Source organism: Dendrobium catenatum, unplaced genomic scaffold (genome assembly GCF_001605985.2).
Source record: "Dendrobium catenatum unplaced genomic scaffold, ASM160598v2 fragScaff_scaffold_1220, whole genome shotgun sequence".
Classification (NCBI taxonomy): domain Eukaryota; kingdom Viridiplantae; phylum Streptophyta; class Magnoliopsida; order Asparagales; family Orchidaceae; genus Dendrobium; species Dendrobium catenatum.
This window is the reverse complement of record NW_021319682.1, coordinates 5,190,814-5,214,826: the sequence shown is the minus strand read 5'-3', so window position 1 is coordinate 5,214,826 and position 24,013 is coordinate 5,190,814. Positions and strand designations below refer to the sequence as shown.

Below are 24,013 nucleotides of genomic sequence, written 5' to 3'. Positions count from 1 at the left end.
GCATGCTAAGGTTAATTGGTATAATTTTATTTTGCATAAACATTATGATTTGAGATATTCAAGTTATGCTTGGACGGCCGTATTAAATGGGCTGAAAATCGTGAATATTCTTTTTAAAAGGATTGGTAATATTCCTTAAGGGTGTGTTTTTTGTGATTCTCTTTTGGAGACTCATAATCACTTATTTTTTTAATGTGATTTTACTTTTTCTATTATATCTTTGCTCATTCCTAATTCAAACTATTATTTTTCTAAGGCCTTTTTTTTTTCAAGTTTTAGATTTCATTTCGGGCTTAAATGCGTCTAATGATGTTAAAAATTTGTTCTTTTTGGCTTCTTGTTGTTCCTTGTATTATTCGTGGAGAGAAATGAACGAAAGAAAATTTTTTTATTTTTGAAAGAATTTAGATTCGATTTTTAGTTTGATCAAGCAGGCCATTTTTGCTAGATTTTTAATTGAAAATCTTTTAATGAGGTTAAGGGGTTTTTTTTTCATGTATAATGTAGCTATTTTATCTTTGGACAACTAATTATTTATAATCTAGTTTATAATCTGGATGATCATTTATAGCAACCAAAGTTTGTTAGAAATCTTTTTGCTAGGTTTACTTGGAGTTGGCAATCTGTTTTTAAGATTTGGCCGGATCTATTTTAAACTTGGGGTTGCCATGCGATCTTTTGTTTTCTGAAGTTCGCTGTTGTTGTCTTTAACCATTCCTGGTTGCTGGTGGATTTTATTTTTGGTCCTTCTGTTCTTGTTGTTTCATTTTTTGGTTTTTGTGTGTGTTATTTTTCTTGATTTTTGCCAATTATCTAGTTTTGATGGAGAAAGGCTTTGTGGATTTTGGCAGCTTTGGAAGACTGGATATCTACTCTGGACAAGATCGTTGATTTTGAAGAGGTGGATCGATTATTGGTTCGTTGGATACTGATGTTTTTCTCATTGTTTGGTGAGCTGAGCTTAGGACATCTCCAACGGAAAACTCCATTTTCACGGCAAAAAACAACAAAACTTGGTGCTGCTCCAATCGAACACCATTTTATGTGCTTTTGCGAAGGAAACAATCCTTCTCCCTTTCGCGCGTTTTTCCGGTTGAGAGAGCAAAATAACGTAGGTGAACAGTGCAACTCCAATATTGGCGTTGCACTGTTCACCTGCAAGTAAATGGTGGAAAATTGCTGGAGCGACCGAACGACGCCATACGCTCGTTTCACGTTCAGTCGGAGCTGCTCTTAGTGGATTTTGCGGCTTTGAAAGACTATATATCTACTCTGGTCAAAATTGTTGATTTTGAAGAGGTGGATTAGCTATTGGTGAGTTGGAATACAGGTCTTTTTCTCATCGTTTGGATAGGTTGAGCATGGATTTTTGGGCTTTTCAATTTTGGAAGACTGGTTATTTGCATTGGATAAGTTTATTGTTTGTGAATGTTGAATAAGTTTTTGTTGGAAGGCTGATTCATATTCATATTTCCTGATTTATGATTATGATTCCCGGTTAGAGTAACCTGGAGTTGAAGATTCACTTGAATTACCTGTTGACATATTATTGTGATCGATGACATCTATATTCAGAAGATAGACATGTTGCTTTGAATTTGTATCGAATTTTTGATCTTTCTGTCATTATATTCTGTTGAAAGGCTGTTTGTTTGTCTTTCATTTGTTTTTTCTTGACTTTTTATAAGTTAGGTTCTTTGGTAGGTCTTCTTAGATTCCTTTTCAAGGGTTGTAAGTTTTTTCTATTTTTCTTGAACAACTTGAATTTTTGTTATATTCTTTTCATTGTTTTAATGAAAATTCAGCTTGATTACCTCTAAATTTTCAAAAAACAAACATTTAATAGAATTTATATTGAATCCGGTATAAATTCGGGTACAAAATAGCCAGAAACAAATCAATTCCGTATTTACTAATTACGATTCTTTTTTTTTTTAGCAATTTTTTTGGGAAAGGTCTTTAAGATTCCTAGACCACCTGCTATTTTTTTCCAAAAAAGAAAAGGAAAATTTACATACATACCACTTTATAATATCCTATTTACATATCTAACACCTAAAACTTTAATATTACATGAATACCACCCTATATTATTTTAATTTCAAATATATCACTTACATTTCTTTCCTACCACTCAAATATTTCATTTCTACCACTCATATTTGGTATGAAAATGAACTATGAGTGGTATGTATGTAATATTAAAGTTTTAGGTGTTAAATATGTAAATAGAATAGTATTAAGTGGTATGTATGTAAATCTCCCAAAAGAAAAATATAATCACTGTAATTCAGCCATGCGGACTTTCGCGCTTCCTATTGCTGTTCCTGCCTTGAGCTTGAGCACATAATAATTTTTCGAGCTGAGAGATTATTGTGTGCAAAGTTTAGAGGATAATTCAGATATGATATTAATTAAGTGCGATAACGTGGCGCTTCCAGACGCTCTCTATGTAATAATTTTTCCACAGCTTGTGATAGGGTACTTGGGCGCTGGCATCCTATGTAATTTCAGTTGGGAAGAGCGATCACTTGAGAGGAACCGAGAAGAGATGCTGATTCTAGTGACCGGTGCGTCTGGTTACCTCGGTGGCAATCTCTGTCGCGCACTTATAGCTGACGGTCACACGGTTAGGGCCTTTGTGCGGCCCAGCAGCGAACTCAGTTCCCTCGGAATTGGCGGCGGAGGAGAAGTTGGAGATTCTTCGCTGGAGCTTGCGTACGGAGACATTACTGACCCCCCTTCCCTCCTCGAGGCCTGCGCTGGCTGCGAAGTCATTTTTCACGCCGCGGCACTTGTCGAGCCCTGGCTTCCGGACCCTTCCAGATTCTTCTCGGTAATTCATTCTCACTCATGAAACCTTGATCATCCTATTGTCGCCATAAATTTGGGATTTTGCGCCGAAAGGAAGACATTTGATGATTTTAGTGGATGGTGCCCTGTAAAGGACAGGAAGGTATCAAATGCAATGTTCTGAAGCGTGGAAGCATGGCGTACTTGTTGGAAATTTAGGGCTTTTTGATTGCAAGGAGAGACTGAGTTAGGGTAAATTTATGTTTGCGTCATATTTGGTAGGGGTGTCAATTTCGGATTATGGATCGTGTTCGAATCGAATTCGGAACTGACCCGGCACTATTTGGTCAAACCTAATCCGACCCATTTTTGCATACGGGTCGGTTTTCCGGACCCGAACCCGACCCGCTTCGGGTTCGGGTCAACCAGACCTGACCCGCTTCGGCAGCGACAGCAGGCGCCAGGCAGCGATGTTCGGCAGCCGCCAGCGGGTAGCGGTGTTCGGCAGCCGCTAGTGGGCTGCGACGTTCGGTAGCGAACACGATGGTGAGATGGCGCGGCAGACGGGGCGATGCGACTCGAATGCGATGGCACGGCAGACGAGGCTCGATGCACTCGGGTAGGCGGGCATACCGTGGCAGGCGGGCAAGCCGGGCAGGAGTGCATGCGGGGGCAGGCGCCAGGCGTGCATGCTGGGCAGGCGCCAGGAGGGCAAGCGCGACAGGCAACGTGGGCAGAAGTTTTTTCGGGTCATTTTGGGTCTATCCCGAGTTTTCGAGTCAACCCGAACCCCACCCGATTTTGCAAATGAGTCGATTTTCCAGACCCGAACCCGACCCGCTTCGGGTTCGGGTCAACCCAAACCCGAAATTTACGGGTCGGATTTTCGGGTCGGGTCCAATTATTTGGCGGCCTAGTAGCCTCTACTGAATAAATTTATTTGCTTCTAGTAAGAGAACGATTATCTGAATTAAGTTTTCAACTCAGAAATCCATCGATTTCATCTCCCAATTTTTTTCTCTTGCACAAAAAACCCAACATTGCAAGCCCTAGGCCCCTTTCTTGCAAAACCCTCGCTCTGACATCCGAACACAAGCACCCAGCCCCACTGCTTTTCAGCCCTCCGCTCCAATCAGAAAAATTAGGAATTGATATGAGTTACGAATCAAACAACATTTAAATAATAAGCAATAAATAAGATAGGGTTAGGTAAGCCAAAATTCTATATTAAAAGAAATAGCTAATAAATCATAAAAGGACAAATTCATTAATTAAAATTAATTAAAGCTATTTTATTTTAAATCATCTATATCAAGTTAATGTCCATGTAATTTCTGGTTAGTAGTAAATAGGCCATTAACTTAATTACTAGTTAGGTTTAAGTGTTTGTTGATTGGCCCTCTGAGACATGTCTCATCTATTACGAATTTTTACTAGTCCCCATTTGGAAAAATTATTTTGTGTGGAAGCGGAATTTGTCCGGATACATAAGCCCGTGGGTCAGTATCTCTCGGTATTGCTCGGTACTGAGACTCGGTATCGCTGTTGTGGCTCATTTTGATTGGTATCCAGACGCAGAGCTGCGTTCGGCGTCCGCACAGAATAATCTCTCTCCCATTTGATAGAATTTAATCGGTTCAAACCCTGCAAAATTCCAAAAGAAAAATGTCATACGTTCTTACTTTATTTGTTCCAGCTTAATGTGTTAAATCACGATATGTTTTCGTACTTAACACAAACTTGCAGCTTTGTGTTTGAGCTAGCTCAAGATTGACTGGCATTCACAATCTTGAATCCCAAACCTAATTTGAAACACAATTTGAATTTGATTTACATGTATATATGATGATGGATGGAGAGACGAGAGAGTGTTTCTTGTCCACTCGAGTGGAAATTTATGCTTCTCCTTCCTCGATTTTAACCATGGGGGCTTAAAAGTGAAAATCAAATGTATTCTTGATCAACACCAGTAAAACTTTCGAGTGTCCAGATTTCATAAAATTTAAACTATTTTATTAGCATCAAGCTTAGAGTAGAATTGAGTGGTGGACGTGCTATGATGTTTAATCAATATTGATAAATTAAGGTTTCGTTTGGGGCAGCTTCGTTACTGTTTTATGAAGAATTTTTTTAGTATAAAAATATTTTGAAGTTGAAATTTTGTTCTAAAAATTATTAAGAAAGCTGTCCCAAATGAAGCCTAAATCATTCTAGATCAAATCATTAGCCATATTCTACATAGATGCTCAATTACTATTTTTGCATTATTTTTGACATTGGTGCTATGAATATAAAGATATTGCATCACGCTACCAATGCCATTTTAAAACATTATTTCTGAATTTGGTTGATTGACAATGGGATGATCTAGAATTTTTTTAATTTGGCGCAAAAGTGGAGATTTTCAATTGCTTTGATTCTTTATTTTAAAAGATTTAAAACCAACATATTTTGAGAAAGGAAATGGGATATGAAAAGAGTAGGTTAGGTTTCCACTCGTGTTGAAAGGGCCATGCTCAACCTGAAATCTGTTCATAAACATGTTCATGTTGAACACTGTAATTATGACTCCATTTGAAATGATTTGATTTCATTCTAAAATTCTAGTGAGTTTAAAATTCAAACATTTATATCAGCCTTATTGTTGGCGTTGATTGCTTGATGGGTTTATTTCCAATGCAGAGCACATTTGCATTGAATCTGCGAATTTGTAATTCATTGAGTTTTTTGGTTCATCGGTGCATTGAATTTGTAACAGCTGAATGTTTTTTGACTGGTGAACGGGCATGGCAATAAAAGGTGTCTTTTGTTTTAATGTAATTATAGCCAATATATCTTTCCCTTTTCAGGTAAACGTGGGTGGCCTAAGAAACATTTTACAAGCATCTAAAGAGACAAAGACAATCAAGAAAATAATCTATACATCATCCTTTTTTGCTCTTGGCTTCACTGATGGCTACGTTGCAGATGAGAAACAGGTGGAAGGAGTCTTTTTATTTTGTGTTATATATAATTTCATGTAATATCTCAAGCAAAAGCCTTTTTCTAGCCAACTTAACTGAGAAGTACCGCTATCCTGTCTGATCACTGCTATGCTCTCTTGATAACTATCTATTAATGTTATTGAATAATTTTCGTCGCTAGACTCTGCCCTCTTGATTGTCCCAAATGAGATAGTTTCTCACCATCCTTACCATCGCAGGTCCATCAAGGCAAGGTTTTTTGCACGGAATATGAGAAATCGAAGGCCATTGCAGACAAAATTGCATTGGATGCTGCAGCCAATGGTGTTCCTATTGTTCTTCTCTATCCAGGAGTCATCTATGGACCGGGAAAGCTTACAACTGGAAATATTCTTGCACACATTGTAAGACCTATCCTTGTTTTTTGTTTCTTTGATCGCACTATAGAAGTGTTAACAATAAACTGAACATACTCTGCTGAGCGAGTAGCTTGCTACATTATGCATATCCTCTTTGTCCTCAGCAATTCACATATGTTTTTCATGATTGATAGCTCAAGTCACATTTTAGGAATTTCAGCCTACTATGCAAAATGATTGAGATGATATCAAACATTTAGGTATGGCATCGCAAAAGCAATGATGTTGAGCAGATTCAACTTATATAAACATCAATGCTCTTATATCTTTTTAAGATATCATGCGGCTTCTTTCCTTGTGTTGTCAGGCCTAATTAATTTCCCAGTTACTGTTCCTGTTTTAGTGGATGATGGAAGTTTTTTGGTTTATTTGCTAGATGATGTGAGTCAAGACACACTGAGTGGCGGAAGGGGAGGGGGTTGAATTAGGTGTGCAATTTTTTTCTGATACAATAAAACTTCCTCTAAAATTCATCCTATACAGATCCCTCACAATACAATATAAAAGCTATAAATACACACACTTACTATAATTATAACACACTTATAGTCCAATCAAATATATTTGTGGGCTCTGAAAATTCTCATCCCGGCCTCTCCATAGTCCCCGTTCTTTGTTTTTTAATTTTATTGGGTGGTCAAGGAGAGTTTTACCAAGTAAGTTCTGAGGCAAATTTTCATAAGGCAAATTGGATTATGAATAAGACACTACCCAGAGATTTCATCCTCATTTTGCGAGGACTTTATGATCTGAGTTCAGGTTTCTTAATTACCCCTCCGGTATAGGGAGAGAACTTTTGATTAAGGCTAGTCGTCAAACATATACGTAGAGATACATGGTACATGATGTATAGTAGCAACATGATTTGGTATTTGAAATTTAATATTTAAAATTCTAAAATTTATCACTTTGCACTTAAAGCGGATGGTGGGGGGAGTGATGATGAGCCCTATCAAGGTCCCATGATTTCGTCATTTCGGGTCATCATGGTCCCTTGTCTACTTAGTCAGAGGAGTTAGTCAATCCAACCTGACAGAATGATCCTTGTCGGCAGCCATGGGTTGCCTCATCCAATGGTACCTTATAGATATGGGATGAATATTTGTTTAAAGGGACAAGTCTGAATCCACCTTAGGTAAAGAGGGCTTTGTGCCCTATCGATTATATCATATTGATTAATATCTTAAGGATTTGAAGTCATTAGGGAGCATACAAGCACTAATCATGACCGTAATTTAGTGGTGCCATTTAGCGAGAGTCCTGGTCATAATCTTTTACCTATGGTGTCATTTAGCGGCAAAATCACCAATTATAGGACACATGCCACATCCTTACTGGTAAGGGATGGATTGAAAATAAATCTTAGTGATATTCTAGATATTGGCTTTTTTTGAGTTTGAGGTAATTTTCATTTTTATCCACCTCGATAAACTATTATGGAGGATAAATATATTTTGCTTTAAGTGTGTGATACTGTGATGGTTAATTTCAATTTTAAATATTTTGACATTTTGATTTTTTTTTTTTGAAATTTTAAATTTTCATGGGCATTTGGGAATTTGGGGAGGCATTTTTAAATATTTGGGGTCCTCTCTGGTTGAGATTTTCTGTGAACACGACCATAATCGGGGAATTTATTATCGAGTTCATTATCAATTTTATGCTTTCATTAGCAGTTTTTTTATTATAGATTTTGAAGGCCTAATATAAATGTATAAAACATATATCTCGGTTGATATCACCACCGTATATTTATTTAATAGTTCGAGCCGTGTCGACTCCTATTTAATCACATAAAAAGATTAGGCTCAAACTTGGGTTCATTTTCTGACTCGCGGAACATTCTCAGACGTCATGTGTGTATATACAACACGCTCGCCGGGGCCTGTTCAGGTATATGATTTTTGCATATATTTTGCAAGATGCATTTGTGTAGTAATTGTATGTATACAGTGCAACGGGTGTGCACTATATATTTGCATCGTATGCATTTATGTGTAACATATGCACGTTGATTTACTTATGCATTTAGATGTTATGTCATGCTTTAATGACGTGTTCGCATTTTGCATGATATATCGATATGCAATATAGTGGCTAAATGCACGATCACAATATACAATGTATTTGCATGATTTGTGTATATAATACACACATATATTATTTGATTTGCTTGCATAATACATTTGCATGATAATTCAATACTTGCATGATGTATTTGCATTCTGCATAATGCATGTTGCAACGTATATCTTGCATGTAGTGATGTATATGTATCTAGTATATTTATATGTTGGGAGAGGATACCTGCACTATGTCTGCTCTTGCCTAACTACATGCATCATGAGATGTAATGCATGATGTGTTTATGTGTAAATTCAAGATTTCGCCAAAGCGTTGTGTATTTTGCATATCGGATGGTATATATGCATGATTCCCTTGTATATTGCAGATATAACACCGGGTTTCATTTGAGAATTTATAAATGCCTTATGTCCGCTTATTTACATGTTGCGGATCTGGTGGCACTGCACTGTAGGTCATTTGCTGCTTCATGCAGGTAGACTGTCGTGTTCTAACGAGTCTCTACGATTGTTTACAGATGCTTGTATTCATCGTAATTCTTTTACATTTTGCTCGTGATCTTTGGTCATTGCTGGGGAATGGCATATTGCATGTTCATAAGGGATCCCTCATCCTTGCAGTATATCTACTACTGCTACTTGTAGATGAACAATATTTGTCAGAGTCCTTTTGCACTATGCTTATAGATAGCGGGTTTCAAGCAATTACTTGTAGGCGTTTGCATTTATCATAACCCTTTTTGCATTTGCTAGTGGGTGGCACGTATACATGACGAGCCTTCTACAATGACTTGTAGGTGTTTGCATTCATCATGAGCTTCTGTGCTTGATTGTAAATAATGTGTTGTGTGTGAAGGATCTTATACGACAATTTGTAGGTGCTTGCATTTGCTATATGTTATCCATCTTTTGCTTTCGGGAGACTAGTTTATTTATTTATCATTGAGTGGTTGTTGACTTTAAGGGTGCTGCAACATTCACTCTCTTACTACGACATCTTGCAGGTGCTTTGCATGTATTACAGTTATGTTGCATTTGTCCGTAGATGATATGTTGTGTGTGTATCTGTGTTCACAGTGGATTCGTCATATTTGCGGCGTATCAACCATTGTTGATCGTAAATAGGATCATTGTATGCATTGTCAGGCTTCTATTATAGCCCCTCTTTAACTTGTAGGTCAGCTGTTGTGTGCATGCTGGAGTTCCCACAGTGGCTTGTAGGCAGGTCGTAGTATTGCGCTACGGGTCGCTCGTGACTTCTTACGTCCAAGTTGTCTTGCATTGCAAGCTTTATTAAATCTGCTTTTGGGTCGTCAGTGGATATCCAAATGTCACAACTATCGTATACAGACCGTTGTGTTCATGATGGCTTTCCTATAGTGGCTTGTAGATTCTTGCATCTATCACTTGATCCTTAGATCTTGTAGGATTATCTTGATTCATAGTAGTTCACATAATCCCAAGGTCATAGCTCTGTATTTTGCTTCTGCACTAGATCTTTTCATCACTTTATGTTTCTTACTTGTCCATGTAATTATTTTTCCTCCAAGGAATGCGCAGTATCTTATAGTAGATCATCTATCTATTGGTGATCCTTTGTAATCAACATCAGTATGTGCTTCTAGGGTTATTCCATTGTCTCTTCTAAAGAGAATACTTTTTCATAGGTTCTTTTTAAGGTAGTGCAGTATTATGTCTACAGGTTGCATATAAGTCTTTTTTGGATTTTGCATGAACTCACTAACCATGCTTATAATAAATGCTATATCTGGTAGTGTGGAAAAGGTAGATCAATTTTTCCACAAGTCTTTGGTAAGCTCACTTAACTACCACTGGATCTTATTTAACTTATCCCAATTTGAGATTTGGTTCTACTAATGTTGGTGTCAGTTTACAAGCTAGTTTACCTATCTCTTTAAGAAGATCATTGATGTATTTTTGTTGTGAAATAAAAATTCCATTGTTGGAGTATGCCACTTCAATTTTAAGAAAACATTTTAGTCTACCAAAATCTTTGATCTCAAATTTCTTCGTAAGACATTTCCTTATAATCATTTTATTATTCTCATCATTCCCAATCAAGATGATATCATCCATATAAACTAATAATATTGTGACTTCCCTTAAATCCGAGTACTTGAAGAATAATATATGACCCCATTGACTCTGTTGATAATAATTAAGAAGCGTGACTTTTGAGAATCTTCCAAACCAAGCTTTAGGCGATTGCTTTAGCTCATATAAAGCCTTTCTTAACCTGCATACCTTATCACTCTCATATTTTCCTTTGAATACTGGTGGAATTTCTATAAATATCTCTTCCATCAAGTCCCCATATACAAATGTATTTTTGACATCTAGCTTGGTTCAACTAAAAAAATTACATTAGGATTGCAAACTAAAGTCTTCCTTATCATAAATATAGACAAACACATATATAATATAATAATACTAGAATACAACACCTTACAACTTATATTAATTAAGAGAAGAAAGATACAGATGGGGCGAGAACCATGGATAGAGAAGAAGAGATAGAAAATCGAGACAAAATAATAGAGGGGAAGGGCAAAGGAGGCTAGCTCGCAAGATAGGACAAATCCATAGGTTTTACATTCCAAAATCCATCACATATCCTACCTAAAACTGCAGCAAACAACCCTATTTATTGGGGGAAAAAGGGAAAAAGCATTTAATGCAAGGTAATTACAGTACCACTCAAACAACTACTAGAAACTCCTTAAAAGCTGCAACAAACATGGACCAAAGGGACAACGGCTTAGGGGAAAATAAAGCATCAATACAACAACCAATGGGCACAGAAACCGATGGGATAGCTGCCCAAACCGAAGGAACGTAGCCCAAACCGAAGGGACAACTGCCAAGGGAAAAAATAGAGGAAAGTACGACCCACGAAGAAACCACCCAGCATCCAATGAACATAAATTGAAGGGATATAACACCTTTATTGCATCAATTCTCCCCTGGTGGAGAATCCTCATCTCCTGATGAGATCATCTGCATTGAAGGCTGACATTCATTATATGCAGACTCCTTTGCATCTTGAGGTGGAACTTCGGCCTCTTGAGTGTTTGGCTTTCCATTTTTTTATTTTTTTTTATTTTAAAAAGAAAAGTAGACATGACCTACAACCTAAAACTCTGATATCAAATTGGTGCAACCAAAAAATTTACATTAGGATTGTAAACTAAATGTCTTCTTTGCCATAAACATAGACAAACACATATATCATATAACAATATTAGAACACAACACCTTACAACTTATATTAATTAAGAGAAGAAAGATACATATGGGGTGGGAACTGTGGATATAGAAGAAGAGGTAGAAAACCAAGATGAAATAGTAGAGGGGAAGGGGAAAGGTGGCTAGCTCCCAAGCTAGGACAAACCCGTAGGTTTTACATTCCAGAAATCATCACATAGCCTACCTAAAACTGCAACAAACATCCCCATTTATAGGGGAAAAAGGTAAAAAGCATTTATGCCATACGCTTGAGTATTCTCTTTCACCACTAGTCTTTCCTTATACCTTTCCAGTATATCATCGTCTTTGTATTTCATAGAGAACACCCATTTGCAGCCAACTGATTTTTTTCCCACTGGTAGGTTGGTGATCTCTCAAGTATTATTCTTTTTCAGGGCATGTATTTCATCTTTCATTACACTTTTTTAATTTTCATTAGATAAGGCCTCAGAAATATCATTAGGAATATGAATATCATTAAGTGTAACAAAAAATTTTTGTGTGCAGGTGAAAAGTTATGGAATGATACAAATATGGTTATGGGGCAAAAGGGAGGTTTTCCTGTATTTATCTCAATTTTAGGAGATAGTTCAGATTCTTGGATCTATTCTAGAGCATGATTTTGATTTGTACGCCTGCAATACACTTTCCCAAACTGCTTGTTATCTAATATAACTTTGTCCTCAATTTTCCTGGCTTTGATTTCAGGTTTAGGTAGAGTTGGAAGGTTATGATGGGCAAGCTTATTTTTCACATCTTCTTCAGTTTCAATCTCCCCTAAAGATGAGGTTTGATAAAATAGGATTTTTTGTTTATTAAAAATAACGTCAACATATACAAGGATTTTTCTTTGTGGAAGGATGATAACACTTATAAACTTTATGGATGGATGAATATCCAATAAATATACATTTGAGTGCTCTTGGATTTATTTTTTCTCTATTTTGTCTGTGAATGTAAACATAGGTTGTGCACCCAAAATTTTGGGTGTAAGGTTATTATGGGTTCAGGGTAAAAAGAAGATTGGATATTCATTGGTGTTTTCAGTCCCAAGGTTTTTGAATGTAGACTGTTTATGAGATATGTGGCAGTTTGAAGGGCTTCCCCTCAGTAGGATTTGGGGACATTTTGGTGAAATAGGACTGCACGGGTGGAAGCCAGAAGGTGATCATTTTTTCTCTCTGCAACCTTGTTTGTTGTGGGGTGTGAACACATGAAGATTCATTAATGATTCATTCTTTTTGAAAGGAGCATAGAGTTTAATAAAGTAATCTTAGCATTGTCGGAACGGAAATTTCTTATTTTTACCTTGAATTAGTTTGGATCATGGTGTGAAAATTGGGGAGAATAGTACTAATATTGGATTTATTTTTGAGAAGAAAGATCCAAGAGAGTCGAGTGCAATCATTAGTGAATGATACAAACCATCGACCCCATAGATGTTAGGGAATTTTAAGGGCCCCCAGATATCATGATGAATAAGATAGAAGGGGGTATCATATTTCTCATTTTTGTTTGAAAAAGAAAATCATTTAGGTTTAGCTAACTTATATCATTATATGTTTCACAATGAAAATATTCATTTTCTAACTTATAAAAAAGTCTTGGATACATATTTTTTAAGACATCAAAAGATAGATGTCTTAATCTAAAATGATGAAGCTATGTAGTAGATTCAAATATAACATAGAATAGTCATTATTGATATTAGGTTTGTTCAGCTCTTCCTAGTAGTACAGTCCATCTTTCTCCTTAGCAAGTCCAATCTTCTTCCTCGATCCCTGGTCCTAAAATAAGCAATAAGTATGGTTAAATAAGACTTGACAATTATGGTCACTGGTAAGTTTTGTATGGAGATTCAGTTTGTGGATAATTGATGTATGTGGAGCACATTTTTGAGAGCGAGTGAGGGAGGGAAGGGTATATCTCCTTGGCTTGTTACTATGATAAGTGAACCATTAACAATGATAATTTTATTATCATTTGGGCAATGAGTATAGTTGATGAAGTAGGTAGTGGAGTGTGTCATGTAATCAGTAGCTCCTGAGTTAATGATCCATAAACCTTTTAAATGATTTCTAGAAGCACTTAATCCAATGGATATAAGAAATTTATCTGAAAGTGAAAAAAAAAGATGCAAGTGATTTTTCAAGGGATACCAGGAGTTGTTTTAGCTTATCAATATCTTATTTATTGAACTCTATGAAGTTGGACTACGTTTCTAGGAGGCTTTTCATGTATCTTCCAATATGTCTCCTTTGTATGTCTTGATTTTTTGCAATAGCTACACCAAAAGGAGTATGTCTTTATATTTTGAGTCCTTATCTTTTTCTTTCCATGATACCTCTTTGGTTGTCACAATTGTTGAAGCATCAGCAACCTTTGGCTCCAACATTACCCCTCGTCTACTTTCTTCAGCATGAATGATAGAAATGGTCTCATTTAATGAAGGTAATCTCTTCTAGGGGTGTCAAAATCTGACACGACCCAAAACCCGACCCGAACCCGACCAAAAAAAATTCCGGGTTTGGGTCAATCCGTTTATCATACTGGTCGGGTTCGGGTTTGTATTTCTGACATGTTTGTAAAATCGGGTAGAGTTCGGGTTGACCCGAAAACCCGAAACTAATCTGAATTGACCCGAAAATATCCTGCGTGACCTTTCTCATCAGCGACTCAGTGTCGTTGCGTCAGTCGCATCAGAGCGTGAGGATCGTGTGAAATGGATTTGGAGAAGCAGTGCATGGGGAGGTGAGGATTTGATTGGCGGTTGGTAGAGGGATGGAAATGGATTTGGGGAAGCAGTGGGTTGGAGATCACGTGTCAATGGAATGGGACAAATGTCTCTTGCTTCTCAGGGTTGGTAGCTCTTAACAGATAGAAATAAATCTAACTAATAAATCCTATTCTAGAAGCTTGTAAAGCTGAAGTGTACTTTCTTGAAATTTTGTACGGTCTATTTCATAGATCTCTATATAACCTTCTGTAATTCACCTATCAATAATAAGATGAGTTTATTTTCATATTTTCGGTCTGTCTTCTTCTTGGCTTTCTTCTTTATCTCTGAGAAGAGACAAGAATGCTCTCAAGGAGTTTTCATGGTATCAAGAGCTTGTATGTGAGTTTTTTTTTTTACTCTCCATTCTCCGTCTCTTTGAATCATTCGCTCATGGCGGAATCTGTCACCTCCTCCCCTGTTTCCGATTCTACCCCTCCTTCTCTCCATTCTATCAACATCCATACCCAACTCAAATTCTTGATGAACAATATCAAGAACCTGGTTCCTCATTCCCTCTTTGCGGACAACTACATGATCTGGCGATCGCAAGTGGAGAAAATATTCACGGCTAATGGCTTTCACGGATTTCTTGATGGATCGACTCAATGTCCATCAAATCCGCTCCTCAATACCAACACGAACACAACTGTCACGACAGCCTCGTCTCCTCAAGACATTTGGAATCTCACTAACCAGAATCTTGCTGCCGCATTGTACTCGGTCATCTCGCCGTCCATTCTCCCCTATGTCCTCACTCTCACTCACTGTCACGAGATATGGCTCACATTGGCACATCGTCTACAAGCCACGACTCGATCTCGTATCATACAATTGAAGAACGAGCTTCATTATGTTACGAAAGGTGATAAAACAATGGCACAATATCTTCTTGACATTAAAACAAAGGTTGATGAAATTCAAGCCACCGGCATCACCCTGGACCCAGAAGATGTAATTCTTCATACACTAAATGGGCTTCCATCTACCTACCAGTCATTTAAAACGGCCATTAGAACCAACCTTCAACCACTGAAACTCGATGATCTCTACAGCCTTCTATGTAGTGAAGAGCTCATTCTTGCTCAAGAAAACACAAAAGATCTTTAGGCACTCAGTCTCACGGATAACTCGCTTGCTCTTGCGGCCCCACGAGGACGCGGACGAGGACGTTCGAACTTCAACCGCGGCAACAGAGGTCGCAGATCAACCAACACTCGCAACGAGAGGAATCCTCATCGCAACACGATCTGTCAGATATGCAGCAAAACGGGACACTCTGCCGTCCGCTGCTGGTATCACATAGACCCGTCTTATTCAGATAACTCCAACAACGCTGCTCTGTTCTCCTCTCCGGACAATAGCAGAACAACCGACTGGTTCTTGGATAGTGGAGCGTCCTCTCACTTAACAGCCGATCCGTCTCAAATATCATCACCTGAACCTTATCACTGTTCATCTCAGGTCGTCATAGGCAACGGACAACAACTGCCCATACAAAGCACAGGTAAAGGCATATTACCAACACCGGCAGGTAACCTCTATCTACAAAATCTTCATCATGTTCCAAATTTATCTTTCAATCTACTCTCGGTACACCAGCTAACCGCAGACAACAACTGTATTATATCTTTTTCTTCTCATGGATACCAAATCAAGGATTTGAGGACGCTTCGTCTGCTGCTTCACGGTCCGTGTCATAACGGATTGTACAAGATTCCAGCCGCATCAAAGCCCTCCACGCTCGCTCTGCTGTCTGCCGAAATGATACCGGACTTATGGCACAATCGGCTTGGACATCCAGCTTCTACTGCTTTACAAATTTTAGCTAAAACGAATTCTTCTATTTGCACTTCTATAAGCAACAAATGTAATTCTTGTTGTATGGCAAAAAGCAAACGTTTACCTTTCTCTAAATCCATTTCTTACACTACGGCACCTTTTCAATTGGTTCACTCTGATGTTTGGGGTCCGTCCCCGGCTCTGTCGATGCAAGGCTTTCGTTATTTTGTGTCTTTCATCGACGATTACTCTCGATTTTGCTGGACTTTTCCCATGACTAAAAAATCTGACGTTATGAAACTGTTTCTGGCATTTCATAAATACGTTCACTGTCAGTTCAACACTCAAATTAAAATTATTAGAACTGATGGCGGCGGTGAATACACAAATAACTCGTTTAAATTGTATTGCAAATAGAACGGTATTCAACATCAATTCACTTGCCCGCACACTCCCGCTCAGAATGGCGTAGCTGAACGCAAAAATAGACACCTTCTTGAAACTATACGCAATCTATTAATTCAATCTAACGCTCCCACTAATTTGTGGATTGATGCGCTTCACACGGTCACTTATCTCATCAATCGCTTACCTACACCCATTCTTAATAATACCACACCATATCAACAACTCTATCGTCAATCACCATCCTATGATCACCTTAAAACCTTCGGATGCTTATGCTATCCGTGGCTTCGCCCGTATGCCAAATCAAAACTATCTCCGCTCTCTGTACCGTGTGTATTCATTGGATATGCTCAATCATAGAAAGGGTACCGCTGTTTGGACACCAAAACAAATCGTGTTTACACCTCGCGTCATGTAGTGTTCAATGAAAGAATCTATCCTTTCCACACATCGAATACTACCAACACCAAGTCATTCAAATCCAATTCCTACATACCACCTCTGCTTCTTGTTCCGTCATCCTTCACTTCTTGTCCTAGCTACGATCAGTCACAAACACCCTGCTCTGCCAACACTCGCCAATCTTCTATAAACTCCAATACCCAGATCACTTCTACTGTTGTTCACACTCAACAAGAATCAACTCCATCCCCACCCATACCTCTCAGACACCCGATGAAAACAAGATTACAAACTGGTCATTCAAAACCAAGATAGATTCTTGACTTATCTCATCAAATTACTGACACCGACCCAACCAGTTACACTCAGGCAGCTAAACACGAGCACTGGCGGCTTGCAATGTCTCAAGAATTTCAGGCATTACAAGCCCAAGGAACGTGGGAACTAGTTCCACTGTCTCCCACTCAAAATACACTTGGCTGCAAATGGACGTTCAAGACAAAAAGAAATTCAGATGGGTCGGTTGCACGCTACAAAGCACGTCTTGTAGCGTTAGGCTGCAATCAAGAATTTGGTCTTGATTACACGGATACGTTTAGCCCCGTAGCCAAAATACCAACGATTAGAATCCTTCTAGTTATTGCTCTACATAACAATTGGCAATTAAGCCAATTAGATGTTTCAAACGCTTTCTTACATGGTTCTCTTGCAGATACTGTTTACATGAAGCAACCCATAGGATTTATTGATGAGAACAATCCAACACACGTGTGCAAATTAAATAAGGCCATATACGGCCTCAAGCAAGCACCCAGAAAATGGTTTGAAACGATTACAACATTTCTTCACACATTCGGATTCACTAGCAGTCACTCCGATCCATCCCTATTCATCTACAAGAAAAACGGTACTATCCTATACTTCTTAATATATGTAGATGATATAATCCTCACAGGAAACAACACTACGTCGATCAATGAGCTACTATAGCAACTACACCAACACTTCAACATGCGCAACCTGGGTAACTTGAAACAATTCCTAGGCATTACCGCCGAGCAAACATCAACCGGCATACTACTTCATCAAACAAGTTATGCCGAACAACTACTACAGCGGGTTGGTATGCAAAACAGTCGTCCAGTTGCCACACCGATCCCCATCCAGAACAAATGCATCACAGATTCTCCACCATTCAGTAACTCGAAGCTGTACATGCAATTAGTAGGTGCACTGCAATATTTAACACTAACGAGACCCGACATCACATATGCTGTGAATCGGGCATGCCAGCACATGCATCAACCTACTGACTCCAACTTTGATTCACTCAAACGAATCTTACGTTACATTCAGGGCTCCTCTCATAACGGTATATCCATTTCAACTGACTCTCTAAAACTTCATTCTTACACAGATTCCGATTGGGCCGGAGACCAACAAGATCGTAAGTCAACAACGGGATATTGCAATTTCTTAGGCAACACTCCGATTTCCTGGTGTGCAAAGAAACAAGATACCACAGCTCGGTCCTCTACTGAAGCTGAATATCGGGCAATTGCAGCTGCAACAACAGAAATATTATGGCTACGTTGGTTATTACAAGAACTGGATTGTCCGCAGGCACAACTGACAACACTATATTGCGATAATACGTCAGCTATCGCTCTAGCCAATAATCCAGTCTATCATGCTCGAACCAAGCACATTGAGGTGGATTGTCACTTCATTCGCGAACACATCAAGAACAATTCCATACATGTACATCACATATCATCCAAGGACCAAATCGCGGATTTATTTACTAAACCTTTATCTATATCTCGTTTCAAATCTCTCGCTCACAAACTTATAGTCTCTACAGACTCATCAGTTTGCGGGGGTATCTTAACGGATATAAATAAATCTAACTAATAAATCCTATTCTAGAAGCTTGTAAAGCTGAAGTGTACTTTCTTGAAATTTTGTACAGTCTATTTCATAGATCTCTATATAACCTTCCGTAATTCACCTATCAATAATAAGATGAGTTTATTTTCATATTTTCGGTCTGTCTTCTTCTTGGCTTTCTTCTTTATCTCTGAGAAAAGACAAGACTGCTCTCAAGGAGTTTTCAGTAGCTTCCGTGATTTATCAAGGATTTGACTTGTGCTATGATATTTATGAAGAAGGAGATGGATTGGAGGGCTGGGATTGGCGGAAGGTGGGGTGGAGAGAAGGTAGATGAATGCGCATTAGTGAAATACGAGGCAGGCAGAGGGGCATGAGGAGCTGCTCCGGTGAGAGGATTTGGCAGAAAGTTATTTTTTAAAATAATATATTTTAAAATAGTGAATTTTATTTTATATATCTTAAAACAACACTTATAAAAATACACGGTTGTTATTGATTACGCCCATTTCGTGTTCGCGGGTTGGATCAACCCGGCAACCCACACGGGTTGGGGCCGGGCCAGATTTTCTGACCCGTTTACAAAAACGAGTCGGGTTAGGGTCAACCTATTTAAAACCGGCTCAATCTGGGTTCGACCCGCGGACTCATTTTGACACCCCTAATCTCCTATTTGCCAAGTATCTGAATTCTAACCTGATCAAACTCCGCATTTAGTCATTGACGAAAGTCATACACTATCTTTCTCAATAAAATTTTTCAGGATAACATCTTCTCGGCACTTGGTCTCTATACATATGTAGTGACCAAGTTCTTGTCACAAGTTTTAAAGTATAGTGGCATATTCTGCCACCGTCTTGCTTCACTGTTTTGTGCCCCTTACTTTGACCTTAATTTTGAAGATTTGGGCAGCATCTCAGACTTTTGAGAAGGTTTATCTATCGGCATCCCATATGTCCTCTGCAATAGATAGGAACATAAAAGTATCACTAATTTTTGGAGCCATGAAATTCGACAACCATGACATAATCATAGATTCCGCTCATCCCATGCCTAAAAATTGGGATCTTCTTCTTTTGGTCCTCTTCCAAAGAGGTGATGTATCTTTCTTTTCCCTTTCAAGTAGGTCTTCACAAATTGAGATCACTTCAAATAATTTTTTCCATTATTTAAGCCATTGGAAGGTTTTATACTTTGGAAATCTTCTCTTCCTCGGTGCATCATAGAATCCTCAATTTGATTAAAGCTCTGCAAGGAATTAACTTCAGATATTGTGGTGTTAAATGATAGTAACGAAGGCTATTTAGAAATATATCCTCGGACTTCTGGTAACGACAATGAAGCCCGATTCTTGTTGAGTAAATAGGATTTCAATAGCTCCTATTTGGTTCGATCTACCCCACCCCAGGTCGCATGCACAACTCTGTTCAACTCAGATGCATACACGCAGGAAGCCTAGGTCTGCTTGGGTCGACTCCACAAGAAGAGACTCTTATTGGATTGCTCAGCCTCTTCTTCTAAACGCACGAACTAGAACTGCAAGATCTTTCTTACATCCGATTTTGCTCCAGGAACGACGTGAGAGCCGCTCGACCTTCACTAGCCTTGTTTCGCTCGGTTTCGTTCCTGGGCACACTTACGAGAAATTCCAGGCTTTCGATCCCCTTATGCAAACGTTCGGTTCGTACGCAGAGAAAACTTTCTACGTTTGATTGTTTGACGGTAGGCATGTTCGGCTCTGCTTCTTCTGGCCACAAGCAGGAAGCTCACTTTTTGAATCTCGCTCGTCCTATTCAGTTGCTCGTACGCAGAAAGCTGGATCTCTTGCTTGGGTACGCAGGGAAGGCCGAAGGAACGAAACATACTTCTCGACGATCAATCTTCAACGACAATGATGGTAGCTTACTCTTCTTTGTATATACCCTCATGAAGATCTGGCAACGGTAACGACAATGAAGGCTGATCGTGGTTTTGATACCATGTTAAATTATGAGATTTGGAGAGGAAAAAAGGCTTAGTTTTATTACACAAATTTATCCCTATTTATAGATCTATGCAGAATATCTAATAAAGAAACAAATAAATTACAGAATCACATATTATTGTGTTAATATAATCCTCCCTAAATTAGCCTCCTAACTATAGAAAGAGATTGGCGTGATCCAGGTGATCCTCCCACAAATCCTCATCCTAGCTGTGGGATCAATCTGATAAGGGATGGCTTAGATTTAGCACTTACCATAAGAGTTTGGTGAACATTCGCCCTCATTATTGACTGTCCATTTGTTTTGAAGAACTATACTTAGCTTCTCTAGAAAACAATGTGAACTTTAATTTTTATCGGCTCTTTTGCTTTGAATTCCCATTATATAGTGCATTTGTCATCCACCCGTATCATATTGCTAAGAGATGCTTTTTGTTAACTTGATAATGAAGAGGCATATATTCAATCCTTCATCAATATAAGATAGATCTCTCAGTTTTTTAAGGGGACCTGCGTCACAAATTTGAAACTATAGTGGATGCATGTTGATTTACTTGATGCATAGTTTTAAAGAAATAGAGGTCTCTAGATACCTTAGAAAAGCTATTCCTAGACCAAGACTTCGTTTGGGACAGCTTTTGTACTGCTTTTTAAAACGGCTTTCTAGTACAAAAATTTCAAATCCAAGAAATTTTTGTACTAGAAAATAGTTTTAGAAAGCAAGAAGAAAGCCGTCCCAAATGAAGCCTAAATCCAGCATGTAAACCATCCAATATTCTCCTATTATCTTGTTTTCTGAAACCAGTAATTTGCAAGATGTTTATTTGGTTTCAATGCTTTCTTCAGAGTATGATATGAAGGAATGAACTTTGTACCATTTTATCCAACTGATTTGAATTCTGTTCCTTCAGCTAATCGAACGTTTCAGTGGACGTTTACCCGGTTACATAGGCCATGGAAATGATATGTTGTCATTTGTTCATGTAGAAGATTTGGTCTACGGACATATAGCTGCAATGTATAAAGGCCAAGTTGGCGAGAGGTATCTGCTCACAGGGGAAAATGCATCATTTATACAAGTTCTTGATATTGCTGCAGCCATCACGAAAACAAGCAAGCCGAGGCTTCACATTCCTATGTGGCTGATAGAACTTTATGGTTGGATATCAGTTTTCTTTGCTAGGATGACTGGCAAACTCCCTCTTATCAGTTATCCAGTATGTTTTGTTCTCTGTATCATCTATTCCACTATAATTCATTTGAAGTCTTAGGCTTCGTTTAGAACAACCTTTTTTTGTGCTTTCTAAAACAGCTTTTTAGTACAAAAATTTTTCAAAATTTTTATATTAAAAAACTGCTTTCAAAAGCACCAACGAAGCCGTTCCAAACGAAACTTTACTTTCTCAATGATCCATATTTCACTTTTTTTTCATTTGTGATGGTACTAAACACCAGACTGTGAGAGTTATGAAACATCAATGGGCATATTCATGCGAGAAGGCTAGAGATCAGTTGGATTATCGTCCAAGAAGCTTGAATGAAGGCTTGGCAGAGGTGCTTCCTTGGCTCAAAAGCTTGGGGTTGATAAAATACTAAGTAATGGTGTGTACTATTCTATATTACTACTATAGTTAAAAATTGGTATTCAATATTTCTATTAATTGAGCTATTTTCTGGTGTCTCACTGTTCTTTCCATATACTTTCAGGTTGGCTTCGGTACATTACATGTTCTTTAGTTGGCGAGTCCTAAATCAGAATCCTGAAGAGAGCAATAATGGAGTGTCCAATGGCGGTTTCCATCAATAGTTTGCTGGTAAATTGAAGATATAATAATGAAAAGAGCTAAATCAAACTCTTTTATTGCGATGAAGTAATCATTGTGAATGTATACTGGAGGCATCTTTGAAGTAAGTGTTAAGGATATGCTGATACAAAGTTTATGAAGATAGATATTTGATGTAAATGGAATTATGGACTAATTAAAATTTTGCTAAGTTCTTGATGTTGTTTTGTATTTATATTTAAACAACTTGTGATTAAGGTTTTGTTGGAGACAGTTTTCTTACTGCTTTTTAAAACAACTTCATAGTACAAAAATTTTAAATTTTGTGTTAGAAAGTTGCTTTTAAAAAACAATAAGAAAGCCGTTTCAAATGAAGCGTAAATATCAAATGTTTACTTTGAATAAATAGCTTTCTATTTGATAAACAAATTTTCTAATTCAGACGGCTTTTTTATTGCTTTTTAAAGTGGCTTTTTAGTAAAAAATTAAAAGCCTTAATTGCCTTTTGTTTGAATTTAGTTTGAACTATTATTCAGTTTTAAACACTATTCAAATCCCATATTATTACTCCCAATCGAGTTCGAAGTTCAAACATTAACTTCAAAATATATATTTGAAATTGAGTTTTTGATAAGATTCAAATCTTATATCATATGTTCAATTAAACTTTGAATCTAATTCAAACATTTGTTTCAAACCTAGAATTTAAACATTATCTTCAAAATAAATGTTTAAAATTGGATTCAAATGAGATCAAGCTAGAGGAAAGAATCTTGTAATGCCTCAGAATTTGTGGTTTGAACCATTTTATCTTGCATAAAATTATATTTTTTTTTTCATTACATTGTCCAGATTACACACATAATGGTGTAATGAAGAAGGCAAAAAATATTGAAATCTTTTATTTATTTGAGAGGAATTAAGAACTTTATCTTCAAGCAATTTTTAATTCTCCCAACCAACAATTCTACAGGGTTTTGATACATCAGATTATCATAAAAAGAGTTCATTATGCTGAGGAAAGTTATTCCATTGTGTTCAATAATAAATGTAAGAATGCAATATTTTTGTATCTCTAAATTTGCCATGGTAATTGGATTAAATTTTGATGAATTTCTTATTGATAAGTTTTTTTTAAGGAGAAGATGAATTAAAAAAAAGCTAATTAATAGTTATTTAAATAGTAACAACAATTTCAAGATCATAGATCTTGAGAATGTCTTCTAGAAGTGTATTTTTAGAGAGGACATGTAGAAATTAAGTTCATATTTTGTTGTTGATGGATCATTACTTCGGTTTCGTTTGGGACAACTTTTGTGCTGTTTTTTAAAACGGTTTTCTAGTATAAAAATTTTTGTACTAGAAAGCTGTTTTAGAAAGCAAGAACAAAGCCGTCCCAAACGAAATCTTAATCTCGAATTGATTGCACGGACAGTTGGTGAGTTCTTTCGGTGAGAATCC

General features: G+C 37.6%; 1 protein-coding gene across 2 annotated transcripts; it reads left to right on the top strand.

The window, feature by feature from the left end:
• The first annotated feature begins 2,409 nt into the window (after positions 1-2,409).
• On the top strand, positions 2,410-22,771 carry LOC110101245 (putative dihydroflavonol 4-reductase). Of its 2 annotated transcripts, none has more exons than XM_020829055.2 (6): positions 2,410-2,836; positions 5,643-5,771; positions 5,996-6,160; positions 21,680-21,985; positions 22,224-22,322; positions 22,476-22,771. In XM_020829055.2, the coding sequence occupies exons 1-6, from the start codon at positions 2,552-2,554 to the stop codon at positions 22,503-22,505; spliced, it is 1,014 nt and encodes a 337-aa protein (XP_020684714.2). In that variant the 5' UTR covers positions 2,410-2,551; the 3' UTR covers positions 22,506-22,771. The 2 variants fall into 2 exon arrangements, with proteins under 2 accessions (XP_020684714.2, XP_020684713.2); XM_020829054.2 differs by having other exon boundaries at positions 2,415-2,836; positions 22,224-22,370.
• The last annotated feature ends 1,242 nt before the right edge of the window (positions 22,772-24,013 follow it).

Bases quoted from the DNA above. Each gene is read 5' to 3' on its own strand.
- LOC110101245 (XM_020829054.2), top strand. From the start codon at position 2,552: ATGCTGATTCTAGTGACCGGTGCGTCTGGTTACCTCGGTGGCAATCTC. The intron at 5,772-5,995 runs GTGGAAGGAGTC...TTACCATCGCAG, and splicing joins ACGTTGCAGATGAGAAACAG to GTCCATCAAGGCAAGGTTTT. The intron at 21,986-22,223 runs GTATGTTTTGTT...ACTAAACACCAG, and splicing joins TCCCTCTTATCAGTTATCCA to ACTGTGAGAGTTATGAAACA.